The sequence below is a fragment of the Molothrus aeneus genome, chromosome 1 (assembly GCF_037042795.1).
Source record: "Molothrus aeneus isolate 106 chromosome 1, BPBGC_Maene_1.0, whole genome shotgun sequence".
Lineage (NCBI taxonomy): Eukaryota > Metazoa > Chordata > Aves > Passeriformes > Icteridae > Molothrus > Molothrus aeneus.
Genome location: NC_089646.1, coordinates 50,224,425 through 50,248,562, shown reverse-complemented (window position 1 = coordinate 50,248,562; position 24,138 = coordinate 50,224,425). Strand labels below are relative to the sequence as shown.

The window sequence follows — 24,138 nt, the reverse complement described above, 5'->3', positions numbered from 1 at the left end:
AATTTAATGTTTATTGTTGTAAAAAATAATTATTCTACACTATCTTAAATGTTGCAACAAGCTGCATAGGTGATTTCTAATCTAAACAGAGTTTTGACAACTTGCATCAATACACCTACAAGAACCTGGCTGTTAAAGAACTTAAAAAGAAAGGAAAGGGAAAGAGAAGAGGAAGGTTATAGTTGCCAGTGCAGTAAAATTTTGTCAAAAACTAAAACATCATTTTGTTTTATTGCTGCAACTTTTGGTTTTGGAAGCAAAAGAAGAGTTGCACAACTTTTCTTTCAAAATACTTTCTGTTCTGATCCCCTATATCTCCAATTTATTGTTATGCTAAGGGTATTTAGTAACAGATTTACCTGTGTTTCCTTTTCTTCTTTCTGGGAGGAGTATCAACATCTTCAGCAGGGACTGGTGCAATAATACTAGATTCCTTTACTCTAAACTCATACACCTAACAAGAGATACCATAACACATCCACGATAAATCTCTCACTAGTACAAAGTTGCTCATATTCTAAGTTAGTATGATTTCCTCCAACCAACAACTTACAGATTATATCCAGTCATAGTCTCTTTTCAATACATTTAAAGTTGATTATTTTTGTCATTTAAGAATTGATACTCTAATTTAAACCTCCTGTAAATTTAATTTTAAAATAGTTTTAAAACTAACTTCTATGTATTTGTGGTATGAATTCTGGACCATAGCATTCTTGGGAAAACCAAGAAAATTAATTATTTTCCCTTTTAGTAATCAATACTAGTATTTGTATACTTTAGCTTTAAAAGTAAATCACTTTGACCCTTAGCAAGTATCTTCCCTGCTTACCTGTCTGCACGTTTTGGTCCCAATCAGTCTGGCAATTGCACAGAAGTTGTCATAGTAGGTGCCAATAAGAACTCTAAACATTGAAGCTTCTGCACCACTCCATTCCACGTTCTCTGGAGGCTCAATATTTGGCTTCATCTTTATTGGTGTTTGACACCTAGAATTTGCTTCTGTAACAAATAATTGAGAGTAAGGCTATGTATCAAAATTTACTTTGCCCTTCACATTATGATTAACTGCAGTTAAAAAATATCCCAGGGTTTTTGCTGTTTCCCAAGTGCCAGAAAAAACAAACATTTTCACATGCCTCTTACAGAAGCTAACAGCAGCTACTCAAATTAATGGCCTACATGTAAATTGAGACAATGCAGACATTCTCTTACAGTTTGACTAAACTCATTGTTCCAGATTGCAAGGCAAGATGTATTCTATTACCATCTGTATGGCAGTTGTCTTTTGTCAAGTGGACAGTTTGCCTTATCTCTCTCTCTCAGTGATCATAATCACCCCTCCTTCAGGAGGGGACATCTGCTGATAACAGGCTATTGAATGTCACTGCATGGCTGATAAGAACTATAGCATCCCATTGGGAGATGCTTCACCCAGAGGGAGGAGCCAAGCATTCCTACCTGGATATAATCTGGAGGTTCTGGAACACCAGCACAGCTTCTCCACTGGATTTCCCAGAGGAACAGCAGCTGACTCTTCTTCCACTGGATCTTCAGAGGAAAACTACACCCCTTCTACAGGATCGCTGCTCCAACAGAACCATACCTGACACTCCAGGAGGACTGCAGCCACAATTCCAATTGGACTGCTACCAACACCCTGACCAACAGGGTGTCAGGTGTTTCTGACTATATCAGTGTTGTTTTGGTTTTACTGCACTGTTTATTTTATTCTTTTATTTTCTTCCCTATTAAAGAAGTGTTATTTCCTGCTCCCATAATTTTTGTTGCCTGAGAGCCTCTTAATTTAAAATTTATAGCAATTTGGAGGAGGGGGGGTTCATTTTCTCCATTTCAGGGGAGGCTCCTGCCTTCCTTAGCAGGCACCTGTCTTTCCAAGCCAAGACACTCATATTATTATTCTGTCTTTTCACTCAGTTCCATACATTCCAAAAACACATTTTCTAGGATTGCACAGCTTGACTTGTTTTGGCTTTGTTATTTTTGTAGCATTGGTTTTTTTGTAGTTTTGGTTCTGTTCACCCTCCAAGCACCGCCGCTCTTTGAAGGAAGCAGCACTGACCATCCTTACCCGAGGAACTGGATGTTTCATCTTTCTTTTCTTCCTCCTCCTTGTCGTTGTTCTCCCCGCCGGTTTCGGTGCCGGCCTCGCGGTCGCTATCGGTGTCCTTGGACTCCAGGACGTTGATGGTGGGCGTGCTGGGCCTGCTGGTGTTGTTGGGCAGCCGGCCCCGCCGCCGCCCGCCAGGGCGCTTTGGCGGCGTCTTGATGCGCTCCGCCGTCAGGGCAGCCGCAAACTCCTTCGCACCCTCCTGGACACAAAACAGCACAGTTTACAGCACAGAAATCCAGAAGTGGTTCCACTTGTGGGTCAGCACCTTCTGCTTGCATCCTGAGGAACTTCCCACTGTTCTACAAAATAATCACGTGCACCAAAGTTCCAGTTAAAGGCACACCAACCATGAACACAAGTACTTTTGATGCTACCATGAAAAACATCTACACTTACAAAGTACTCATGTCAATATTTCAGTTCCCCTTTTAATTTGGCTGCCAAGAGAAAAATAATTCAGCAGTAAATTGCTATTTTCCCAGATGACAGAAATAAATAAGAATTTCCCCACAGGAAACACCCATAAAAATACGAGAACTCTTCTTGCACATGGCACTTAGACAATATGTGTTCTACATTTTTTAAAATACAAGCATTGGTAACTTGTTTTCTAGTGAAAAGGGGAATGATATAGTGTAGCAAGTTTTCAGATGGGGAAAATTGCATAGTTTCTCATAGTAAAACATTTAGGGGCATTATGAGAGAGATTTGAAATTATATTACTAAAGATTTCACTTTATTAATTTCCATCCTATTACTTCTTAAGAGCAGAAGTCCCAGATGGACTCAGCCTTTGGCAAATTAAAAAAAACCCTTATAAGTAAGTTTTAGTTGTAATATAATTTACAAGAGCAAAGTCTGCAGTTCCTTGACTAGATTGGACAGAATAGCAGCAACACCATTATTAGGGGATAGTAATATTTCTTCCCTACAAATATCTCAGGCTACATCTACAAGTATTCCTACTTAAGATGATTGAAAGTTACTTCTTCTCTTGCAGCAGCTGAAGGTAACATACTTGACTGCAAATGGCCCACAAGCAGATGCACTATCCTAGACACAGCATGCCCTTAGTTTAAGTATCCCCCTATACTGCAGCCAGCACTAACACTCAGCAAATTGTGACATATAAAATTATCTTACCAGATGCTGATAACAGTGAGGTCCACAAGGCTTATTATCTAATGCTGTTTCTGTATTCTTTCGCTTATAAGTATTGGGAGTTGCATGGAATGCTGTTGAATCAAAACATCACATTTTTTAGTTTTCATATAAAATACATTAAATATGTAACCTCAAACTCTACCCAAAGCACAAGGTTACCAAGACTTTACTAAAACCAGAATAAAATACTAATAAAGGGAATAAACAAATAAATAAATAATAAAAGAAACCCCATGTAGTGACATATGACTTACCACTTAAATACACAAAGACAGCACATAGGTAAGTTTCACATATCATGGAATGGTTTGGGTTGGAAGGGACCTTAAAAATCAACTCCTCTCTGCCATGGGCAGGGACACCTTCCACTAGACCAGGCTGACTAAACCCCATCTAGCCTAGCCTTGAACATTGTCAGGGATGAGGCAGCCACAGCTTCTCTGGGCAACCAGTTCCAGTGTCTCACTTCCCTCATGGTGAAGAATGTCTTCCTTACATCAAATGTAAATCTATCCTCTTCCACTTAAAAGCCATTCTGCCCTTTTACAACAACAAAGGCAATCACATTTGCTTCATGTATCAAGGAAGATTTGGTGTATCACCCTTTCCAACAAAAGAACAGATTTTACTTTGTTGTCATGTTAAACAGAATTATTCAGGGCTTCTCCTATTAACGATCATCACTTCAATGTGTAAAATTCAGTTGTTAAATTTCTATCTTGTCAAAAAATCCGACCTCATGCATGCTTTGCAAAGGTAATAGGACTCACTTTACATTTTCATCAGTGAGAAGGACACATAAGCATTTTTGCTCTATTAGTTTACCAGCACTCCAGCTAAGCTGGCAGGATATAAGAATTCAGTTCCTGTATCCCAGCTGCAGGGTAAAAACAAGTTAACATTGCACAGTCACTGGATAAGTGAGCCAAGTCTGCACCTTGCAGAGAAGTGTCTGCTCCTGTACCTGAGGGACTCTGTACAGCTCTGAAAAAGCTGCAGAACAGTGACTCAAAAAGGAGCAGAGCTGGGTATGTTACACATGCAACATGAGCACCTTGGTAACTGGAGGGCAGAGTTTCCTACCTACTGTCTTTGCCAGAGCCAGCTCTCCTCACAGACAACCCCTGTCTCCCAGCAGGGTGTTCTCAGGGAGACTGACTTCTCACAGCTTTCTGGAAGTCTCAGCAACTACTCTGTACCCTTTACAGAGCTTTTCTGAAGCCTGGAAAACCTGCCATTAGACTCTCACCAAAACTCATACATTCATCCACATTATATTCAGAGCTTTTTGAGATACTATCATTATTGTCTTTTTAAAAACAACTTGTCTGTGCTCAAGGAAAAAAATACTTTGTTTTTTAGAGACAGAGGGAGAGAGAGAGATAGATATCAATAAATACTTTTCCCTCTAAATGTGTAAACAGTGGCATACAGAACTGCAAGGAACAGAAATGAAGAATGGACTGAAATTTAAAAAAGAAGAACAGTGCTAGCTGTCTGTTTGCTAATGCTCCACAAAGGCCCAGAAAAGATGCTCAACTTAAAATGTGCAATTTCCAAACTATGCAGAAGCACTTATGCTGCAGTTTTACAGCAGCTGTAGTTGGGTAACTGTAACTTACAGTGAAGGTTATAAGAATTCAGTGAATAAAAAGCGCAAATATGTTCAAAATTAAAGAAGAAATCCCTCCCCTCCTCCCCATATTAATCTAAAAGGGCTGTTCCACACCACCACTTCACACATCTCCTTCATTAAGCCATTTGCTATTCATTTTATTTCCAGATGAGGCTCAAGGCTTCTCTCTCTGTGTCCACTAAGCCTTAAAGACTCAAATTTTAAATGCACTTCCATCCCTGTTAAAGCATGTGGGCAGAGCTCATGTCTTCCCAGACAAGGCTATCAAAAGCAAACTTCATTTCAGTGGTCTGGTGTGCAGCATAGCTCTGCAAACACCTGCTTTGGCAGCAGTTGGGAGGGTGACCAGTTCCATCTTGGAACTTTGGAAACACTTCATGTTTCCCTCCTATAAAGGGGGGTGAGTTGAAAAATCAAATAATAATTTCTATAATATTGTGCCTGTATTAATGATAGCAGCAGGTGGGAACCCCACAGGAAAGTGCACTCTTTCAAGGCTTTCTTAAAATGGTACAAATAAAATAAAAGTAACAATAAGTAAATATTGCATCCCATTCTCCAGACAAATATGTTATATTTTATAAATCTGGAAACACAAAAAAGCTTTAATTTGCTATATATGGGCATATAGATATGGGAAAATTATTTACAAGCAAGTTTGGGAATGTAATTTATGTATATTGTTGCCATTAGTGCTCTTTCTTCCCCCAGATTAGTTAAAAGCTTTCATTGCTATGCCACTTCTCATGTTTCACATATCCTTCAAGTGTTCATGTATTCGGTAGGTAAAATATGTTACACTTTGTTACAGTAACAAGAAACCATGCAATTTAATGCCAAGTTATTTCACTTTTTTCCATCTTTTAAGAAACAATGAGATGATGGGAGCCATTTACCCGAAAGTGAAGGGGAAAACTCCCATGTTTTTCAACACTGCATCTTTAAATTTGCACAGTATACCATTTCATTCAAGATTTTTTCCCACTTAACTGTTTTACCTTCTCTTCATACCACAAAGAAAATAATTTTCCAGCAATGCAAAAGAACACTTAGACATTTGCAAGCCATGATCTATACCAGACTGCTGCAATGTACAGAAATCAAAGCTATTCTTCTTACATGTCACTTGCAGATGCAATCATTTCTCTCACAAATTAATTTGTGCAAGGTCCTAAAATGAGTGTTTTTTTAAAAAGTGTTTTCCTTCAGAAAATGAAGAAATGCTTAACTTGTAATAGAATGAAACAAACCAACCTTTATTTTTATTTTTTATTTTTAAACTGATGAGACCTCAAAAATAGACTATATATGATACTTAAAATTAGAATCATATCTTTGTTCAACTATTTTAAAAACACCCAACATGGTACAGTAAAGACAACTACAGTCAAAATCTACCACCTCTATTGTGAGGTATTTTTTGGGGAGGGTTGTTATAACAAAATGACCCAGAACAAGAATAAAACTATTTGTATTGCTGTATTATGATTTTTTTAAATATCAGTAGTAATCTTTTTCAAAAGAAAAAATCACAGAAAACTTTGTAGAATTTCCTAACACCTAAAGTCTGTATTTCTTTAATGATTTCCTTAAGAGAAATCATTCTAAAATGGTGTCTCTGAGCATGTTTTCTGTCTTTGAGATTTATTATCTGCCTCATCCCCAATAGGCTCAACTCTCATTTTCAATAATGTGAAAGTACACAGGCAACAGTTTAGCCTGAAATGTACATTTGCTTCATAGTCAAGCTATTTGGGAAATTCTCCCTACCTGATATTTTTCCTTCTTCTAAATTCTTTGTTAGTCCAGACATTTAGGCATAATTCCTTGCTGTCAGCAAATGAAGTCCACAAGTACACAAGTTTTTTCAGTTATGTCATCACCTGCACATAAAGGGATTGCCAGGTCGTCAAGGGGACTTGACACGTTAAAAATCTAATGATAACTTTTCCTATATTTAACTCAAATGCTCTAGAACAAAGATTGGAAACTCCACAAAATAACTAATTGTTAACTAATCTTAACAAAAATGGAATCTAAGAGGGGGAAATATAAAAAGCAAAAACAGACCTAATAGAATTCCTGTTGTTTTTTTTTAGTTCTCTGTTCCTTCTCCAGAGATTTACACCTTTCAAAGTACCAATGTGATCACTGTAGCCCACCACATTACCAAAGTAATTCATCAAAAATGTCATCTGCAGAAGCCAGGACATCATCCCACAGCACTTGGCAAGTGCATGAAACAGAACATAGAGGCAACTGTAGAAATGTAATAAAAGTTAAATTGTTGCAGAGACACTGAAAATTGCTACTGCAGCGTTCCAATAACCAAAGCATTCTTTATAAATTTTTTTTTTTGATGAGTTACTTATTCCAAGCTATGAGCTGGGTGAATTTTGACCAACAGTCTAAAGATTTCACAGAAAACAAAGAGACCAAACAACTGACTCTCTCCGTTTTTAACAAAAAAATTCCGTGCTCTAGACAGACACGCAGACAGACAGACACGCAGACAGAAAACAATCCTCTTTCCTTGGTGTAACTACAAACAAAAGGAAAAGGAAGCAATGCATCCAAAGCAGCGAGCAGTCATTGTTGCAGTGGAATTTGGGTATGTTTTCAGGGAGTGGCAACTAAAGCATCAGTTTATGACATTCAGGGTCCAGCGTTGAGCCCACACAGCGAAGGTCAGAGATCTCTTTGCAGTGATTATGTATCAAACACATCATCATCAGTGACAACTGCTAAATTATCATCAGTGACAACTAATGAGCTGCACAGGCTGTCACAAAGAGCACTGTCATAGCCACTCATTGCACCCTCCACCTGACACAAAGTCCTAAATGCTACCACACTGAAAGTGCTACACATCCCTCTTTCTGTCATGGCTCTGAAATCCTGAAGGGATGATTTAAAGTTTGGGCACTTTTAAGCATGAGGGACAGTTTAAATAAAGCCTTGGACATACACTGCTTTGGAAAGAACTGCAGTTTGCTTAAGGGACATATCAAAAGTCACCAGTAACAAGAACTTAGGCAATCTTTTAGTATAAACACTTTGTCTTCTATCTCAAGATTATGAACACAGAGAAAGAAGGCACAGAGCTTCTGGCTTTAAGGATGCTGCTGGTATGAGAGCTGAGGTCCTTCAAGCAGTGACATGGCTCTAGACATTCTCACCCAAGAACATGAGAAAAAGTCCAAGACTGTGAACCCATTCTTCACAGCACTTTTATAAAAAAAGTCTCTCAGAATTGGCGTCTGAAAACTGTGGTCTGGTAATGTAGAAGGTACCCAACAGGTAGTCACAGCAAAACTTTTCAGGTGTCCTTCTATCAGTCTGCAAAAAGGACCATGAAAGGCAAATCTACATAGACTAACGAAATAGAGCAGTGAAATATATGTGTGTTTTTGAGGAGCAACCCTCTCGACTGACAACTAAAAATTTATAAAATCATTCAGAAAAATGCCTAAAATCACTGCAGCAGAAACATCTCAAGTCTTCAGAGGTGCTGCTAGAGAAAGCCTGTCCTCACTATGTCCAGACAATGCTTTTTGGTTGACTTAATCAAAATTGGCATTCAATATCTCTGCTAGATACTATTGAGAGTGTCAAGAACTCCTAAAACCCCTGCCAGACAAATGGATTGCCAACAATCAGCATACAGCTTCATTTACCTGTCCTACAAACTACACACAGCACTTCTGGAATGAGTGTCCAGGCAACTAAGACACCACAAGCCCTACAGCTTTGCAGAACACACTGTGTTGAAGCTGGCTGGTCAAGGCAGCAGCTTACTCCAGAAACTTACTGTTCTTGAATATTATGCAGAAGTAACAGCTTCCTTTTATTTTTTATTTTGCATTTTCTAGCAAGGCCTGCCAACAGAATATAAGGAGAAAGTGAAACTAACAGACCTAACTCCAAAATGCTCAAGTACTAAAGGAACCAGGAACATGAAAAGCTTCCCCCCTCCCCACCATCTGAGAACAACTCCAATTCCTCCTCAAACTGAAAGGCAACCAAGGGATATGAAAAAGCAGCAGCACTGTGCAAAGCCTTCAGTGTGGAGTACAAACACAGGCAGATTGCATGTGTGCTGGATGGGGAGCTGCTGACAAAGCACAAGGATTCCCAAATGAACATGCATGAGCACTTACAGTGGAACATGCAAATGAACAGCTAAGTCAAAAGCAAAAATTAATTTGGTATATCACAGTATACGGCTACAAGTTGAAACCACTTCATATTTGGCTGTTAGTTTTCCCTTTACATTTAACTCTCTGTCCAGAATAATTGTATCAAGTAGCACTTCAGAATCTCTTCACACTTTGCAAGTGAAAGCCAACATCACTGCTAAGTTCTTGTCAGCTTGTTGGCCCAAAAAAACGGGGCAACATGAAAGCAGTTATGGAGAATAGACATCACAATTTCTAAAACTCAACTCTGAAACAATTCTTCAAATAACCAAGTAGAACTAATGTGGCTAGAAAGTAACATGGCAGAAAAAAAAAGAAAACCGTTCATGAGTGCTCATTCTCCCTAGTGGAAAATGAAGCAAGTCTGATAAATAACCAGGATTTTTTTATAGAAAAATACATCCCATTCTCCATGCACAAACTGAGAAAGTGTAACACAAACAATAGTAGAAAACAAAGTCGTTTTCTTGCAGACTGTATAAAAAGAGAAGTGATGTTACAGATTTGGTCCAAGTCAGGAATTCTATACAAAGTCCTAAATGCAGAAAGGATAACAAACTACCCACACAGGTACATTCAGTTTTCTGAGGTAAATTTCCACTGCAAAATAATGTCAACATGTACGAGCTGTTTTCATAAACTTTAGGGATGTTCCTGGTTTTATTTTTCTTCTCTTTTCCTTCCTTCTGCATTGGATCCTATGGTACTTCTAAGTCTCCTGACTTACAAAAAAAAAAAAAGTAAGACATTTAGGAGCACACTTTAATGGTACTTACGATGTAAGAAGCAATCATATTTAAAACAGCGCCTACAGAAGAGTGTGTGAAAGGAGTGCAGGCTTTGCTCCCTCTGAACAGATTTAGCATTTGGTCCATCTATGTTCGGTGTGCACTCAGGAGGAAGAGCTCCAGGAAGCTGCTGCTCAGTGAGTTCTTTGTATCTTTACAGCAAAATAATAGAAATCATTTATTGAATATAATTTTTTTTAAATGAAAGTGGTTTTTATTCCAGTACTACTCTGCATTTTGAATGACAACTTTAAAAAATCCCTAAGAAATATGTGTCAGCTAAAAATGCCAATCTGTTAGTGAAATGACAAATTATTAATTCCATACTCATTAATACAAATTGACTAGGAAATAATGCATTTGTTTTCAAGACCATCACAACCCCGTACATAGTATCATTAAAAAGGAGTAGTATCATCATCATAGTATCATCCAAAATGGAGATAAGATTTTTTTTTTTAGCAGTAGCTTTTATTTTGCAACCTCAAAAAATAACAGATTATTAGAGATATATAAGCACCCACTTTTCAATATTTTAAAGGGAAGGCTAATAAACACTTCTGTATTGTTTGACCTGGGGGAAAGAGCCAAGTCCCTTTCAGTGTCACTTGCAGAAGTTACACAAATGCCACAGAACTAGCTGCAAGGGGAACCATTCCTAATCAACCAATATTTACTGAAGGATTTATTTTATAGAGAAATCTTTGTTTCATAAAGCAACACAGCAATATACTGTAAGAAATACATTCTTACTTCTCTTTCAATTCTTCTGCTGTACCCTTGTCTGGAAACATTGAGGAAATGGCTTCAAATATCTTGTCAGAAGGAAATCTCCGAGGTGGGTGAGTTTCTTTCTCTGTCAAGGAAGCAAAAACATTTGGAAAACAAAAAAAATATATTTCTGCTTCTTTGCTACCTCAAGAAGGTGTTCAGAGAAAGGAGGTGTTCACCAAAATTCTAATGTAAAAAAGAAGTAAAGATTTTTATTTACAAATCACTTACAATTTTAACTGTGTTAAGTGATCTTTCCTGATGAGAAAAATCTACTAGTAAAATTTGGAGAAACCATTATTTCACCAGCAGATGGAGATGGAAATTCAGAACTCTGCCTGCTTTAGAATAATGATACATCATTTTCTGAGGAGTACCAAATCATTTATTAGACAGATACCTGACTGATTTTGGGTGTATTTGACTGTCTCAGTATGCCAATGAACAAAAATTGGCAAAAGTGCCTTTCATGGTGTTCTCAATAGAAATCTTGAACTAAATGACAAAGGAAATTATGAAAATTATGCTACTCTAGACCTTAAAACTATCACATAGGAAGACGGGTTTACAAACTTATTGAGTGGTTAAACAAAATGTTTTGGGTTTCATTTCTAAAGTCTGCAGATAGACGTACCTATCCTGTTACCTTCCCGATCTTTTTGCTTGTCATCTCTTTCATCAGGATTGTCATCTCCATCATCATCATCTTCATCATCACTATATTGACCAAGGGCATTGACCAACTCAACAAATATTTCATCATTGATAAATCCACATTCTGAAATCCAGCAAAAGTGGGAATAAACAAAAAAACACAAGGTGTATATCAGGTATTTTTAATCCTCCCTACATTTTAATTAAACTAAGGCAAAGGCTGTCATTTATGAAAAGCAATTTCATAGTTTTCCCCTCTTAAATAGCAGTGTATAAACCAAGACCAGTTAAAAAAAGCTCATTATTCATTTCTTAGACTAAGAACAGGGAATGAAAGAAGAAAAATTACCACAATTTTTTTCCCAACTCCATGTGCTACATACATATATAAAGCTCTCTTCCTTGTAAGATAAATAAATACTACCAGCTATATTATTTAAGAGATTTTATGCCAGAATCCCAGTTCCAACATGGTTAGGGTCAAGCCAGTCTGGAAATGCATGCTAACAGTCTATAAACTAATCCTTAGCCAGCTAAGGAATCTCTAGAGAGATTTTTGGTTGATTGTTCCTTAGCATCTACTTCCCACAATAGACCCCCACCTGGCTGAGTGATAAAAAATGAATACATGTATATACAAAAAATTCAAGAGAAAACTGAATTTTATATAAATATATTTATATTTATTATATATAAATATATAATAAATCTATTTATTAGATTATATTCTGCATATATCTATTTATAAGATTATATTCTGTTTTGACATTCAGATTGCAAAACAGATTAAACAATAAGGCACTTCTGCACAAAGGAAAAATCATAGTTAGTGCTGACAAGAGACTATTTTTACAAAAAAAAAACCAAAACAAACAAACAAAAAAACAAACATGATGAACTGTGTGGGAACTGTAGTGCTTATTACCATCCTTTTGAACCTGGACTGGGTTTGCATGTCAAAATAACTTGACAGAAAATAAAGACTTTTATTACTATGAAGACAATGAAAATACCACTCGGATGTTTTAAATAGACTCTTAATATACAGACACAGGTTAGTATAAATTGTCTCCCAAAAGTGCAATTACAGAGCTAGTTTAGAATTCTGACTCTTACATGGGAATGCCTCTGGATTACAGATTCCCACAGTATTTACATTTAATTACAGTCACACAATAGTTTTTATTGGGAGACTTCTTTTAGTCTCTTTACCTCTAATATATTTTACATATTATGGAGAACCCATAGGAACAGTAATTGCCACCATAAACTTGCATCTCAGGATGCTCAAACAGGATTAATTTTAAAGCTAAACTCCTTTAATAATAAATTAAGTCAATAATAGAAGACATTTAGTAGTAACGTCATCATTTTGACATAACCAGTTTTCTGACAGGGAAATCAGCAATCAGGAAATGTTTAAAAATATCCAAAGGCCAAAGCCCATGAAACATTACATGTTTCTTATGAAACACAAAGGCACTAGCTATACTGAGGACATTAACAAGTCTCGTAGGGCTGAGTAGCATTTATTATTGAATCACAGGTTTAACTTCATGAATGGTACACGGTGAACTCAAAGTGTGGTTCTCTTTCTCAAATGCATCAGCATTAACAGGAATATGACTCATTTTAAGAAGCTATTCTCTGTTTCAGAGAAGGGTGGAGTGTGTGGGTAATATCTCTGAGAAGGGGGAATCACAGTAGTCAATAGAAGGCTCTACAAGGGAAGTTGAGGCTTGTGTAAGCCAGTTCTGAGGGAGCCCAGAGCAAGTGTAAAGTCACCACTTCACTGAGACTTTAGCAAAGTAAGGGACAGATATTACACTGCAGGTAGCCCAGCTCCCACACAGGAGAACAGACAAACTACACCTCAGAATAAATACATGTAATGCTTCTGTACCAATAGAAGGATACAACTTTGCTCTATAAGCTGATTTGCAGAGAGGGGGTTTTTAAATAGCTGGCAAGTTCCTTAAAGAAAAGAAGGAAATAAAACCCCACAAACCTACAAGAGGTTATTCTGTTGAATCACATTTGCAAATGTCATTATCAGAGTTTTGCATAATCATCCTGCCACTTTCTGCTAAGCAGGATACATACACACATCACAATATCATATTCCAATGCTCTGAGCACAAAATTGAATACAATCACTGTATGGCATAAGGAAAAAGTTAATGTGCTTAATTTCTCCACACTACTGCTTAAAACTTTTCAGCCTAATGAAAATGCAGAACAATACCTTTAAATAAGAAATCCTGTTATACCCAATGTTTACACAAAACAGTAGTATCTCTACAACTTCTGCAACAATCACACATCAGGCCTTAAGTAACATTACAACAATAATTTATATAGGAAAAAATGATTAGTATACCTGAGTGTTTGGGCTCACCTCTGTCTCCATGCACTTTCCCATCATAATTCTTGATTAGTTCTTCAATAAAAGTACCATCCTGGTCAAGCACTTCATCTCCCATATATGGAATGTTATGTAAAACAGTTTCATCCTCTACCTAGGAACAACAGTGATAATCAAATCACTTTAAATTGTGCTGCCAAGTGACCATTTCTGCATTATTTTTCACTATCTAGAGGAATCTGCCTACAACAGTAAATTAACTAGCTTCACTACTTTAGCACATTTACCATTAACTAGAAAAACAAAACAAAACCCTCAATGACTTTCAACAATTTTTTGCATTCTCGGTAGCTGGCTCAAAATATTAACACCAGCTCCTAATCTTAAGGTTAGCAGAGCATTTCCAAGAAGTTTCTAATATGGAAACTCATTAAGTTATCTGGCTTTGGGAAGCTTGCATTTGGAAAATTCATTTGTCCTCCCTCAGTTCTCTCTTACAGTATTGTAGGAAAGCACAATGGGAACCACCCTTTCATTGTTTGGCCAGAGATAAGAAAATATGCTACAAAAAGACTCTAAATTAAAGTTGTCTAAAGAGCAAACAGAGAAACATGCCTGAAAATTTAATCTGAACTCCACTGTTCTTTTTTTTTGACTGTATATAGACTAAATGCATTAATACTCCCATGTTTTATCAATAGAATTTACGGACTTTGATACTCAGCTCCATCTTCCAATACTACAAAAGAACCTTCTCTTGTTAAAAAATTAAACTTTCCTCCTGATCATGATTCTGTACCCACCCAGAATATCCAAACACTCTTGAATTGAAAGCAAGGAGAAAAAGGTGTGAAAAAACTGTGTATGTATACAGATAAAAAAACTGTTGTTTAAACCACTTCATAGTAATTATTACCAAAATAACTAGTCAGCAAAGGTGGTCATATACAAAATGATGTGATAAAGATTTGCAATAAGCTAAGATTTTCAGAAAGTCAAATACCTATATCAGAAATATAATGCTATGGCTTCTGCACACAGTGAAATTAATCTGAAAAAAAAAAGCATACTCAGATATGAGAATGACCAAGATGTGGGGGAACTATTTCAGGATTTAGTGCCCTTTATTCCACAAGAATTACTATTCTGTTACAAATATGTTGGTTGATTGTCTTATAGTAAAGCATTCATATCCCTCAGAAAACATTTCTCACTACACTAATTTGATACTTTCAAATAAAACTACATTTGTTAACGGCCACAAAAGACAATAGGTCACCTGAATTAAATAAACTTTACAGCAAAGATAATAAACTTTAAAGCAAGATTTTGAAGATACTTAGGTACATTGAGGACAGAGATTCAGTTTGCAAAGTTACCTTTCTATTTATTTTATTTGGAGGAGCTTATTTCTGATGATTACTGCCCTATTACCAACACCTAAAGTAGGGAGGGTAATTGGCAATAGATTTTGCTGGCATACATCTAAAATCAACACTTCCCTTTTCTCCAAACCTTTCTTCTCCCTACACTTGTTTAAACTTACCATAAAATTCTGTTGAAGGGGAGACCAAGAGTACATTATAGGCACAGAAGCAACAGCATTGAGAGTCTTCAGTGGGATGACTTGTTTTGGAAAATCAATATCACTGGTAACAGAGCACTGAAATAAGAAGTTGAAGTTACACTTACATAGCAACATCAGGAAAAAACCAAATAAAAATAAATCAGAGAACACTCTACAATGTACAAAATTCAAAGAGTTTCTCAAAATTAGCCATATCAACCTTTGAAAAATACATCCATTTTTCAAGGCATAATAGGAAAAAATAGTTTTAGCAAGAGAAAAGAACCTCAAGAATTATTTCTATGTCAATATATTCATTCATAGATCATGATGGCATTCTTCCACTTATTATTAAGTGGTTGTGATAGTATTTTACTCAGACTATTCAACCTACAATACAAATTAGGTTTGGTATCTCAAAACTGATTTAGTACCTGTTGCTGCTGCTACACTGATGTTAGTGTATTCACTCAGGCCATCTGAGGGGCAAGTGAATTCCCCTGGCTTCAGATCAATACACTGCAGAAATCATGTATTATTTATGTTATAAAAATAAATAAAATTTTACTTTAATGCTAGCTAGACACCTTATAGAAATAAAAACTCCATATGTCTTTTTAATTCCTGTCTTCTTTCCCAATTATTGTCTGTTTATCCTATCCTCAAGCCTTTCATTATGCTCACTGCTTGCAAAGGAAAAATGAAAATTAATTCTTAGTATGGATACATCAATGAATTTTTCAGCTACAGGACTTCTGTTTTGGATAGTCAGAGATTTATGTAGCCTTCAAAGGATAAACAATCCATAGAAATACAGACAACAATTAGGTTATTCTTGCATTTAATAATCAACGGTTAACAAACATAGATCAACTTTTCTCAAATACTTGGACTGCAGTATGAAGAACTCTGGGAAAAAAGTTACAAGTTAAAAGCAGACAGGAACAGAAAAAGCTTGGGGAAGTACAACAGAGAAGATTTGGAGGTAGGTAAAACAAAGTTTAGAACAGCTATCATAGCTACCTGAAAGGAAAAAAGGAAGTGGAGACAAAAGATCTTTCTCCTTTCCAGAAGGGAAAGATGAACAGAGCTTCACATTTCTAAAGAAATACACAAAGTAATGTAACAAACAATATACAGAAACAGTACCCCGGCAGAATGACACAAGCCAGATTTATTTCTTTTCTTTTTAATCTGCAGCAAATGAAATTAGATTTTTGCTGTGTATATTAATATTCTAGACACCATCCTATGCTACTGCTTCATTCCCATTTCAGGTTAATGTTTAATTTTCTAGCTAGCAGCCACCTAGCATATTTTTCATGTATTTTTAAAGCAAAATACAAAAGTAAAAGAATTAATTACTTTTATCTTTGGAACTAGAAGTCTCAGGCTGACAAGTGGGCTACGTCAAAGTGCCTCAGTTTGGTACTAAGCCTCAGTTACACTGCTCTGTTGTCCTGCTATGGAACTCAGGTTGATGTCTGGGGGGCCTGCACAGGGCATGCGATGGTCTCCACTTGATGCTGACTGTGACCAGCAATGCCCTGCACTCTTCACCAAACACAGGGAGGCTCTCACACAACCTTTATATTTCTAGCCAGTGTCTTATGGAACTCTGAAGAAATTCAGTATATTAAGAAAAGAAGATTTTAAAGTAATATTTTAAAGTCCCCAGCATTTTTTCATCTCACTTCTCTCACTATAAATTATGGCAACCTTAAATGAAGCACTAGAGTTCTGATTCATGAGACAGAGACTGGATTGAATGTAGTAATTAGTGTGCTCTATCAATACAGGCAGGAAATTAACATAAAGAATAGTGAACACCACGCTTGAAAGAAAAAAGAAAGAGGAACAATCTTCTACTAACAAAAAAAAGTGAAAATTGGATGTGTACCTGTGTCAATTATTATCAGTTCTGATCCCACACAATAGCTATAGAGCTGTACATGAGTAATTGCATATTCAAGCACATTTAAAAGGTAACACATGAAGGTCCTCTCCTCCTTGCATTTGAACATGCATGCACACAAATGCACCTCTGTGACACACTCCCACTCCCCAGTTCTCCACTGAAATTTTAAGGAAAAGAAACTCTGCAAATTTATTTGCAGATGAAGTTCTTTGGTTTGCTTTTTTTAACCTATTCACAGTAAAGTCTTTTCATTCTCACCCTACTGAAAAGAGTTCGCTTTTCAGATCATTACAAACATCTTTAAACTTCTTAAGTGTGAAGAAGTACCTAAAGAGCAACTTAAAAATAAGGTAAATTAAGCTGGGATGAATATAGAGAGCTGGAATGGGCTTAAATCACTGTTGAAGCTACCACAACACAGAACGCAAGCTCTAGGACGACCCTGCTTGACCAGGAAAGCTGCGCTAGATGACATCCAGTGGTCCCTTTCAACCTTACCGATTCTGTAGAAACCATTTTAGGTTTAGGCATTTAGCTCAAATTATGCCACAACTATGGAAATGTTTTTCCCAAATTTAGCATCCAGTCTGCTTGTGCAACACAAGAATTCATTAATGTAACTCCAACAGGAGCAGGAGTAAACTCCCAGTACCACAGAGACAGACCAGTTTTATTAAAGGATGCTGAGGTATGGTCCAGTCATTATCAGAAATAAAGAAGTTTCACTTTTTTGTGTCATTCAAAGCCAGGTAGCCTGCTACATATTTATTCCTTTGCAGAAGTCATATGATCAAAGTACACAATAAATAAATCCTTTAAGACACTCATACAAAACACATTGGGCTGCCAAGTCATATCATGCTGAAAAAAAAATATAAAGAACAGCCAACTTTACAGCAATAAAATGAAAACGTGCTAACAACCTTGTAAGTGGAATTACCACAACACATGTTAACCAACCTCCCTGGTCCCGCGCAATGAGCTCACAGAAGTCATGATGTGGACAGGCTGTATCCTACGTTGTTTCCATTCTTGATTTAAGATTTCAGTTCTTTCCAGTATCTTCTGACGATTAGAATTAAACATACTCTAAAAATTAACCACAACATTATAAATAAATGAAAGACTCTAAATTCATCTGCTAGCATCTTAAGGCATTCTAACATTTAACCAGACATGTTATAATGAAGAAAAGTGCTCAAAACATACAAATTTAGTTTAAACGTCAGCGAGGTACAATATAGTTCATTGTCTCTTTCTTCAATTCATACCATGTTCTCACATTTAGTCACACATTTAGCATGGAACTAAATTCTAAATTGAATTTGAAAAAATATGCAGCTAAAGTTGCCATATTAGCTCTCCACAACCTCTTCTGATACTTAACATTCTTGACCCAATCACATATAAATGTATCATACGTGTTTATAAGACCACAGAGTGAAGACAAGTTCTCAGTAGGTTGACAACTTATTCAATGAAATTGTTATAGCAAGTGTTAACTGTAGGACACATACTACAGAAAATAATCAATACTTGTAAAATTTAATAAGCAATAGAAGCAAAAGATAAAGTACCTTTACTTCATCAGCACGTCGGAACCTCTTGAGCTGCCTCAGTCTCATATATTCTGATTTTACACGTTTTCTCCAACAAATTGGTCCCTTCTCAGATTTTTTTCCGGTTTGACCCATGATTATCCTACAAGAGACAACAGCATGTTTGTATTACCAAATCTGACACCACTGCTTACAGAAATTAGATAGGAAAGCAACATTCCTTTAATATCTTTCATATCTAATTCCTTTCAATCACACACTTGCAATACCATCCCAATCCAAGAGAAAAAAAAGAAAAACATATTTAAGCGATAGGCACCAGAAAACAGTAATTTTATTTGCAAATTAGTGGACCCTTCACATTTGCACTTCTAATGCCTCGATACAAAAAGGTATCTGATGGATTTAAAAGGGTGAAGAGGAACGAATCCAGATTCCAAGAAGCCTTGTAAATTAACTTCTAGAGAACTATGTTCACAGCAGACAAACCTTTTCCTCCTTGCAGGCAGGGTCTTCTTCACTAAGACACCAACTCCTACAACAGACTTCTGCAGTTGACCTCAAGTACAGAGGTACCCCAAGGAGTACTCAGTCTCCCCCAGTCAGCCACTCAAGCATGAAAAAATTGTAGAAATTCAGGCAACAAGTTTTGAAACAGCCAAACACTTGAGAAAAGAGACTTTGCTCTTTTCTCAAGTATTCTATAAGACCACAAGCTGCCCACTGATTCCACTTTACTGATCACCCTCCTAGTGCCAAGTGGTTCATTTTTACATTACAGGACTGTTGGCAATGAAGTTGTATTTTTATGTTATAATCCAAATGCCTTGCTAGAATATGCCAATCTGCTCCGTATTTTTCAAAATCAAGGACCGTATGCTACAGCTATGCTGGCAATGACTATTTTGACAGCATCCTGAAACCAAACCACTACATCAAAGACTGGCTTCTTCTCAAGAGCTGCATTGTAAAACCTACAATATTTCACTGAATAGCTCAAAATATCATTCACATGGACTGAAAGGCTGAAACATCCAGTTACCCAGGGCTAAAACATTCTCATGCAAGCATAATCAGTTTGAGCAGAAACAATTCCAGCCCTTCTAATTATCAAGGCGGGTCAACATGAACACAGGTGTCATCTTTGGCCTCAAATGCAATGCCCAGTGCTACCTTCATGGCACACACTAGAGCTCCCCTAACAGTCATAAGCACAGCTTTATCCAAGTTACTGGAAACTTACTGCTCTATCTTCAGCAGTTCTGTAGAGGTCAGATTTGAGTTCTACCAGACTTCATGATGATGATGAGAGGTAGAAATCAATACAGAACCTGTTTATTCTCAAGACTATGCATTCATTTACAGTGAACAAAAAGGTAGTAAGTCTATAAAAGCCTGAACCCATTTTCATGCAAGACTTAGTAAGATTTAAAATAATATTTTGCAAGAAAAAATGCTGGGGTTTTAGATTTAGGATGAAAAAATAATTGACAAACAGATAGCAGAATTTCCAACCCAAATCATGGAAAACATCCTATGAGGAAAAAAGACGCAGGATACAAATAACTACATGATGCACCTGACTAGACAGAGGGTGAGGACATTTATCTCACCATGGGGAGATAAATCTAGAACAAAGCATCAAACACAGTTACCTTGCTTCCATGCACAAGACAGCAAGTAAAAACCACCTGTACCTCATTCACCACAACCCTAGCGGTTACAAAAGATAAAAAAATAAAATTATACTTAAAAAAATAATCCTAGGCCATTCATGTTTGAACACAGACAAGACAATCAGTGATTCAAAGTGCACTATGATACTGATTAAAGAGCAGCATAAAAGCATTATGAAGTATAGAAAAAACACTATCATATACTAAACTAGGCAAAGTAAAAATACTGAAAAACAACCCGTTAACTGGAAATAAATTAGACATAGAATAACTACCATTAAATAACAGACAACCTCAATTTGTAACAGTACAGAACATCAAAATTGCTTCAGTTACGATTTAGCCAAAAGACATGGAAAAAACATCAATGCACTCAAAAGATAAATGAAAGCTCAACTGATGATACTGAAATAATATAGCCCATAAAACTGAAACACAAATTACATTTACTTACTCTAATATTGCCCCAACCACAGCTCTTCTTATTCTAGTTTCCTGGATAATAACAAATGACTCCAGCTTTAAAAAAAAGCTTTCTTAACTGAAATTAAATTGCCAGATACGCCCTGCTCATCAGAAGTAGATCTATACAGAAGTCACATATAATTGGATTAAAAAGCAATAAACAGACAAACCCAACAGAATTTCCATCTTTCTTTCACACAACTTAAGTACAGTCCCAAGAAGACCTGAGAGAAATACAACCCCATTAAAAAAAAACAAAACCAATCTATTCAATTTCCCAGTAATGAACATCATTGCTACCTGTTGTATTAAAATGGTAACAAAATAATATTCTTAAGATTAGTAGTTCCTTTCAAAACAGCCTAACTTACACTTGGTTATTCATCTGAAAACAAACATAACTTTTAAGAATACTCTCCTCTTGCACTAGTTTCAAGTTGCTATCTGGGGTGCAGCAGAGACAACCTAATGGTCAAGGCACCAAAACATGTGATAGAATATGAAAAAATCTGTGCTGTTGCTTACGTCAAGTTACAGGAAGAAAAAGTTCTCCTACATAAAGCCAAAATGTTAATGTGCAACAGTCAGTGGGATATACATCATACATTCAGTCCAATGTGCATAAACTACAGAAACTACATCTTAAATGGTAAATCCATATTAAGAGACAAAGCACTTAGTGGAAAGGAAGTATATGCACAGAAAAAAATTATAGCTAGGGAAAAAAAAGTGTCTTGGATGCATGTTTGTAAAAAATTTTCAGAGATTGTCAAAATTAATATATTACTGGTCTCTGAGCAGAGCCAAGTGAACCGTGTTTGTATGTTTTTGGCAGTCTAACATAACCAAAGTAGAATTACTGTGTTGCTAACACATGTACTGTGGTAGGAGACAATTAATTGGTTTTGTGTCCCAAATCTCAGAAGAAAGTACAGAATAAAAATAAACCAAGGCAGGGGGCAGGGCAGGAAAAGCATATTCACAGAGTTAATACTCATACTGCTATTGATAATCTTCACATTAGGACTACAGATAAATGCCATCGATGATTTCTCATGTCAGTTCAAAGGTCATCCCCAAAACTTTAAATTTAAGAAGCTAGACCTGAGAAACAGGGATAAGAAGTTTCGCAGGCAAAGACAGCCAGTGTTGGGGAGCAAAAAACAACTATGAAAGCAGGGTGCTGTACTATACTTCCCATCCCTGAAAGCAAAAGAAATTTGGAGAATTAAAAGACTTCAGGGAAACATCAACATAATCTCTGGGGCAAGTTCAGGGTTGTAGAAGCTGTCTCAAGCCTACTAGTGGTCTACTTGCCTAGAGCCTGTGTGTAAGACAAACCTCTCCCAAATCACTTTCTTGTGCACGTAAACAGTAGAACTGGTGAAAGTACTCGGAACTGTAACAGACTATACTGTTCCCACTTTGCTAGGTAAGACAGAAAAATTGCACATTTTCCTTAAACTGTATTGTATGGGAGTCACAGCTAGGACTGCAGAGCAGAGAAGCTTGTCAATGTTAAGCTCAATTTGTCAGAACTAGCCAACTTTTCACATAAAGTTTCAGAATACTCCCTACAGGAGCCGAAGTGGCACAAGCTAAATCCCATCTGTCTGAGAATAGTTAAGTCGGTCTTAAGACAGCACAGTTTGAAACAGTTTCCATTTAATAAATAAAACATGATACTGATTATCTTAGTGCAATGGTCCGATTCCGAGAGCCCTTAGGCCTTGTCCCTCTTCTCCGTTCCCATTTCCCCTTCTGAATCCCATCAGTTGTTTGTATTGTTTTGAAATCTTATTCTTTCCCCATTTTTTTTAAATTCTTTTGATTAAAATGGTCCACAGAAACCATCTAACTGCCAAAAAGCCAAGTCCTGAGAAGTTCTATCCAAAAAACAGAAAAGAAAAAAGTATGTAGCAGCCAAGTAAGTTATTTATGGGCAGAGTATTGCCTCTCCAGAAGAGATACAAAGAAAGCAAGCATAACTCCACAGCAGTGATACTGTTTCTAGAGAAAGCTCTTCTCCCAAAGCGCACTATGACTTCCACGCACAACCTCAGCTAACCCGGACAGATCTCACCTGGCATCACAGTAAGGAGGGAAACCTTGCCATAACTCCCTGGACCCTCTTTGTAGAAGAGAGAATGCTGTGGGCTGTCTCATTCCAACTGGGCAATCACCCCAATGCCATGACAAAAAAGGAGATAATTATACTAACAAGAGGACCAACGCTATTCCAGACCCCCACCAAGTACAAAATATAACAATTGTTCTCTTAAGGAGAACAATAAGGGGGTACTAGGAATGTGACATACTAAAACCACTTAAACAGAAATTTAAAAGAAAAACCTACAGGAAAAAAGAAACAAAGACATAGGTGTTCTTTTCAGTTTCTACTCATTCTTGCATAGCTGGAAATGAAAAACAAAAAAATGTCAGTGTCCTAAAGCATATACATTTATTTCTTAAAGAAACCCTGCTGAGCATTTCATAATTCTGTACAAGACCCACATCTTTACAGTAAGTTTTCAAGAAAATTCATGCCTATAAGTTTAAATCAGGCAACTTTTACTTTCGGCAGACAAATTGTATACAATACATCTAGGATTCACAATGAGACAAAGAAGTGTAGAAAAATTTCAGCTCAATTTGCTCCTGTTTTGCCTACAAAACATAGAAATAGCCTTATGTAAAGACAACGTCCTATTTTTCTTTGATCATTTTGGCAATATCCATCAGTAACAGACAAGCACACAGATAATTCTCTAAATTAGGCAGTCTATTCAAACAGTCATACAGCTGTCAAAAACTATATTTAAGCTCCTCTGGCTACCATGCCAAATTTCAGGAAAAAAGATAAATTAATGAAAATTTTCAACTAAGAAGCATGGGAGAACAAATGAGAGGGTCTGCCCTTTTAATAGAACACTATTAGTTTGCAATTGTGCTTAATATTACACAATATTTTAAACTGTATTTGATATTACATTATCTTCCCACTACTTGTATATGATATTACATTATCTTCCCACTACTCACAGGATCCCTATTTGGAGATATTTATGAATCAAAACATATTTTGTACAGTACAGTATAATTTACAAGTTCTTTATTTGTGAATTAACCTACTCATAAGGTTATTCACATACTTTAAATATATGGTAATATAATACAGTACTTCAGAGCACTCTTAACTACCAGTTTCAGTGCAAGGGGTGAGGGGACAGTGAGGTTGGAGG

General features: G+C 36.6%; 1 protein-coding gene across 4 annotated transcripts in view; it reads right to left on the bottom strand.

Annotated features, from left to right (window-relative positions):
* Nucleotides 1-24,138, bottom strand: part of EZH2 (enhancer of zeste 2 polycomb repressive complex 2 subunit) — a 50,511-nt gene that overhangs the window by 10,801 nt on the left and 15,572 nt on the right. Inside the window, exons 2-12 of one of the 4 annotated variants that reach the window (XM_066572272.1) lie at nucleotides 18,774-18,897; nucleotides 18,157-18,285; nucleotides 15,258-15,374; nucleotides 13,727-13,865; nucleotides 11,327-11,470; nucleotides 10,675-10,777; nucleotides 9,910-10,073; nucleotides 3,278-3,369; nucleotides 2,093-2,333; nucleotides 833-1,002; nucleotides 360-454 (exon numbers count right to left, since the gene is read on the bottom strand). In XM_066572272.1, the coding sequence (XP_066428369.1) occupies nucleotides 360-454; nucleotides 833-1,002; nucleotides 2,093-2,333; nucleotides 3,278-3,369; nucleotides 9,910-10,073; nucleotides 10,675-10,777; nucleotides 11,327-11,470; nucleotides 13,727-13,865; nucleotides 15,258-15,374; nucleotides 18,157-18,285; nucleotides 18,774-18,890 (1,511 nt within the window). In that variant the 5' untranslated portion in view covers nucleotides 18,891-18,897. The remainder of the gene's footprint in view (nucleotides 1-359; nucleotides 455-832; nucleotides 1,003-2,092; nucleotides 2,334-3,277; nucleotides 3,370-9,909; nucleotides 10,074-10,674; nucleotides 10,778-11,326; nucleotides 11,471-13,726; nucleotides 13,866-15,257; nucleotides 15,375-18,156; nucleotides 18,286-18,773; nucleotides 18,898-24,138) is intronic. The other 3 variants (XM_066572281.1, XM_066572288.1, XM_066572297.1) reach the window with 3 other exon arrangements.